This window comes from Telmatherina bonti (genome assembly GCF_933228915.1).
Source record: "Telmatherina bonti genome assembly, chromosome: 19".
NCBI lineage: Eukaryota > Metazoa > Chordata > Actinopteri > Atheriniformes > Telmatherinidae > Telmatherina > Telmatherina bonti.
This window is the reverse complement of record NC_136617.1, coordinates 28,439,546-28,444,869: the sequence shown is the minus strand read 5'-3', so window position 1 is coordinate 28,444,869 and position 5,324 is coordinate 28,439,546. Positions and strand designations below refer to the sequence as shown.

At 47.9% G+C, this 5,324-nt stretch overlaps 1 protein-coding gene across 1 annotated transcript; it reads left to right on the top strand.

Annotated features, from left to right (window-relative positions):
• Positions 1 to 895: 895 nt before the first annotated feature.
• sox4a (SRY-box transcription factor 4a) lies at positions 896 to 2,102 on the top strand (the record flags this gene model as incomplete). The annotated part of the gene is made up of 1 exon (XM_079258593.1): positions 896 to 2,102. The coding sequence occupies one exon, from the start codon at positions 896 to 898 to the stop codon at positions 2,012 to 2,014; it is 1,119 nt and encodes a 372-aa protein (XP_079114719.1). The 3' UTR covers positions 2,015 to 2,102.
• Positions 2,103 to 5,324: the final 3,222 nt, after the last annotated feature.

The window sequence follows — 5,324 nt, the reverse complement described above, 5'->3', positions numbered from 1 at the left end:
AATAACAGGTTTGGTGAGTTATGCAGCATGACTGACACAACATGTTGCTCCTCTTTTTTTTTGTGTTTTCTCAGCACTTCCTTCCCACCACACATTACGCACAGCCTAATTTTAGTCTGGACTCATCCACACCAAACCAATGCGGTCCAAAGTTTATCCTTGGAAGCTTCAGACGGGGCAAGGACGCTACAGCGTGTTCCTTCACAGAATACACACACACACACACACACACATTCAAAGTTCCTGTTTCTTCCAGTGGAGTCTGACAGGAATGAGGTCAGACGCGCGGATCCTCATTGCACATTATTATTATTATTACCCATCCTTTTTTTATTTTTCAACCAATAGGAGCGGAGTGGGCGTGGTTTGTGGGGAAAATCAGGATGGAGACAGGCGCTGATTGGCTTGTGCGTGTCGCCTGGACGTTATATAAAGGCGGGGTTGTCGTTGTTGTGTTTACAGTAATATTACAGAGCGCACAGGAAACAGGGAGACTATGAGAAAGCGCAGCGGCTCCATTCAACCACATGGTTCCTCAACCGCACAGACAAGCTGCGCTGCAGACAGCCACGTTCATATAAGAGGCTGCTGTTGCCCTCAACGGCACGTTTTCAGTCTTTCAGGGCGAGTTTTCAGCCGCACAGGCAGCTGAGAGTTCATGTCGGGAAAAAACACTAAGATTCTGTTGAGACAGTGTGAACTGAAAAGAGACTGAGGAAACTTGGATGAACTTTCTTAGACTTGAACGCACCAGACAGCTTCCAAAGCGCGTGAAATAACAAGAGAGGAGTATTTTTTCCTTCTTCTTCTTCTTTTTTTTTTTTTTTTTTTTAGCAGTTGAACTTTGTCAGACCACTGCACTGAGCCGACTACCTCCAGACACTTGGAGGAAGAGATGGTGCAGCACATGAGCCAGACAGAGAGCGCGCACGCTCACTCCCCCGGTGGGGACTCCACAGACACCGGAGAGATGGACTTGGAGATGGATACCTCTCCGATCTCAGAATCTCCTTCCTCCAGGGAGAGGAACGACTTGGCTTGGTGCAAAACCCCGACTGGCCACATCAAGAGACCCATGAACGCGTTCATGGTGTGGTCGCAGATCGAGAGGCGGAAGATCATGGAGCAGTCGCCGGACATGCACAACGCGGAGATCTCCAAGCGGCTTGGGAAGCGCTGGAAGCTGCTCAAAGACACAGATAAGATCCCCTTCATCCGCGAGGCTGAGAGGCTCCGGCTCAAACACATGGCCGACTACCCAGACTACAAGTACCGGCCCAGGAAGAAGGTGAAGTCCGGGAGCGGGGTGAGTAAGCAGCAGCAGGAGCAGCGCGGGGAGAAGAGCGGGGAGCGGAGCTCCAAAGCAGGCGGGAAGAGGAGCTCCGCGTCCAGAGGAGGAGGAGGGAGCAGGACGCACAAGCAAGGGAGCAACAAGAGCGCTTCGGGGCAAGACCTCGCCTCTGCCGCGGACCACCAGTCACTCTTCAAGTCCAGGTCAGTGTCCGGCGCCAGGCAGATCCCGGAGAAGCGCGCGGGAGAGGCGAGGCGCGCGCACACGTTGGGCAGCTTGGAGAGCGGGCCTCCTTCCGTGGGTGTCCCAGCAAGTCCCACCCTGAGCAGCTCGGCGGAGTCCAGCGACCCGCTGAGCCTGTATGAGGAGCAGAGCCCCGGGTCCAGCGAGTCGACACCCACCGCTCGCCTCAGGTACTCCCGCGCCTCCTCTCCAACCCCCTCCGCCTCCCACTCTTCCTCCTCCGTCTCGTCCACGTCGTCGGATGAGGAGTTTGAAGACGAGCGGCTCGACCTGAACCCGAGTCCCGGGTTTGAGAGCATGTCTCTGGGCGGCATGGGCTTCTCCGACGCGGAGCTGGACCGGGACTTGGACTGGAGCTTCGGGGAGTGCGGGGCGGGATCTCACTTCGACTTCTCCGACTACTGCACCCCTGAGGTCAGCGAGATGATCTCAGGAGAGTGGCTGGAGTCCACCATCTCTAACCTGGTGTTCACCTACTGAAGGAACCACGATGGAGTTGGGCACCGTGACGCCCCCCCCCCCATTTAAACTCTTCTAAGCCTCCCCCCGAGACGGGCGCGTGCATCTACACCAGAATATTTCCGCAATTCTTTCACTTGATGAGGAAGAGTGAAAACAGGAAAGAAAAAGTGGCCTGTGCGCGTTGAAGCCGCGCGCCGCTGGCAGACTTGGACAGCGTTTGACGGGAGCGCGCAGACTGGGGGTGAGACGGGGGGCGGGTGTGTGTGTGTGTGTGTGAAGGGAGGGGGGATGCTTAGTTTGCATTTGGACAGAGAGGAGAAGTGAATGTAAGCAATGAGCGGACTGAGACTGAACTTTGAATCTTTGATGTTATTCCTGGACGGAAGGGGTGTGTTGGTAGTGTGTGTGTGTGTGTGTGTGTGTGTGTTTGGGGGGGGGGGGGGGGGGACTTGCTGGAGAGATCATCTTGTTTTGGGTCTTTTGTTTTAAGATGCAACAATTTCACACTGACCACCGAAGTTGCTGTCCAGGTGTAGATTCTCTTGATTTTTTTACCCCCCCTCCCTCTCCGAACGTGAACCAGTTCCACTACGCATGCCCTCCACCACCAGGAGGATTTTCTTGTTATTAAATGCGTAAAAAAAAAAAAAAAAAAGTTCATTTGCTGCGTAATTACGCATTTTGCGTGTATGTGTGTGTGTGTGTGTGTGCGCGTGCTTGTGTGTGTGTTACCATAGGACACAATTCACGATCACCAGCTTCTCTCTCAACGGCAGGACTTAAAAGACTGACTCAAAAAAAAAAAACAAAAAACCTTTTTTTACACACTCAGTGCACAATTCAGGACCAATGTTCCCCGATGCGCATCTTTCTGCCTAGTGCTTCAACTTTCTAGTTCCTGTCTCACTTTCTTTTCTTTTCTTTTTATATTGATGTATTTATACCGGCCAAACTTTTTTATACATAGAAGTATTGTTCTCGTACAGGTCTCGTTTGTGTTTGTGCACATAACACCTGTCTGTATCCAGCGCGGAAGGGCTAGAAGTGTCTCTTATTTAAAAAAAAAAAAAAAAAATGTCCGACTTCTCTCACTTTTAAGGAGATTTGAGTGTGTCATGATTTTCTACTTGTATTTTTGTACAAAATCTATAGAAAAAAAGTGGGTGGGTGGGTTTTTCTTGGGGGGGGGGGGGACTTGTTTCCGGCGTGTGGAGCAGCCTACATTGTTTGCATCTACATTGGTGTCTTTTTTTTTTTCTACAGTGCAGAGAGAAGGGGGTTTGTTTGGCACAATCTGACCTCACACAGTGTTTACAGTATTTACCCACATGCTTCTTAATGGCGCAGTGACTCCAGTTTCACCAGCCAAGTAAACAAAGCGCCACTGAGGCTCCGAGTCTTGAGTGGTGACTTGTGTTTCCACTACACACAGACCTAAAAGTTTCTGAGTGAAAGATCCCAGAGAGTCTCTGTTTGGATAGAGCTAATACCTCTGTGTGCTTCTTGGTTTTTTTTTTTCTTTTTTTCTTATTTGTCTGTTTTGTTTGACTTTTCTATATCAAAATAAGTTTTATTTGAACCACTGGATGGAATTTCACACTCATTCCACTTTGCCTAGACTTTGGAGGGAGGGAGATGTATGAAGTGCTTCATCTGTTATTGCGCAAATTGCATTGAAAAAAAAAGTATTTAACCTTTCTGTACCTGTTGGCTACGTATAGCAGGCTAATTGTTTTTCCTATATTATGGCATGGCAAATAGCATTTGTATTTCAGATTCAGGTATATGTAGCTATAGCTGTTGTGTTTAAGATTTTTAAAAGAATAATAACATGAAGATATTTATGTAAACTGACTGTACTATAAGCAAAGATTGTGTGTTTTTATGTATGATGATGATGGCGATGATGATGATGATCAACGACAGGCACTAGGACAGCCATCTTTGGACATCCTTATGTTAAAGAAGATTGTGGTCCAGGATTTTTTTTTTTTTTTAAACTTCGACACCTTTTTTTTTTTTCTATCGCCCCGTTTTTTCCTTGTTTTTCTTTCTGTTCCTTCATCTGTGCAATATGTTGTGTGTGATCACGTTTCGTCCAATCATGCCAATATCATTTGATGTCTTTTGCTCAAAAACCAGCCAATGTTTGGGTCAATCACTGCCTCTCAGACCTCTGTACAGATTGTTGTTTTTTTTTTTTGTTTGTTTTTTTTGTTTTGTTTTCTCTTTTTTTAAATTTGGTTTTTTCTTCTTCCGAGAAGGAAATAAAATCAGCTGGAACTGAAATGTGCAAAGTCTTCAACTTGTGTTATTTTTTTCCCCACACTGGAGCTGAAACATCATCATATGGTCAAATAACAATCACAGGAAGAAAATGAGGGAATATAAAAACAAACCCCCCCCAAAAAAACACACACACACACATATGAGATATTTACTTTCTGTTTCCGTTCTGCTCCCAGCCTGCGAATCAATAGGCAGGGATGTGAATCGATAAGAGGGGCTTCTTTCTCCCTATCACACTCCGTCTGATTCTCCACGTGCAGAAAACGTGGCTGCCATGGAAACACTGTATCCAAGAGAGAGGTTGCAATCCGCTGGGGAGCAGCACAGCACTTGTGTGTGTGTGTGTGTGTTGGTGTGGGATAAGGGATGTAGACTGATCCATCAGGCTGGGGTGGATGGGTAGGTGTGTTTGAGGGGGGGTGGCAGACATTTCTGCAAGGCATGACTGGAATAAAGGAGGAGGCGTCTGTGGGTGTGTGTGTGTGCCAAATGAAGACAGGGAGGCAGCAGAATGAGAGAGATGTGTGTGTGTGTGTGTGTGTGTGTGTGTAGGAGGGTGTTTGTCCTGGTGGATTGTGCAGTAGACTGCTCCCAAATCCAATTAATTCCTTCTGGATGCATTCATTTGTCTGGTACATCTGACGAGAGAGGGACCCCGAGAGGGACCCAGAGAGGGACCCCTAAGGTGCAGTATTTAGTGTGTATCAATTTACGCCCTATTCCACAAGAGACATTGGTAATTATTTCCATCTCTTTCTTTCTGTCAGGAGAGCGTGGTCGTCTCCAGCTTTCCTTTGACATCTCCAGCTCGGTAATGAGAAAGATAAGGCATGGTCATTACACACCGTCCCAGAGACGAGACACCAGGTCCCTCCTCCCCCTCCCTTCCTCCCCGTCCCCAACATGTCTGCAATAAGCATGACATCACGCAGGAAATAAATCGTGTGATGCGTCTCTGTTTTTCAGGAAACAGCGGATGAAAAAAATGAGAAAAAAAAAAAAGGTCACCATCCTCGTCTGGGCTCACATGTTCACACAC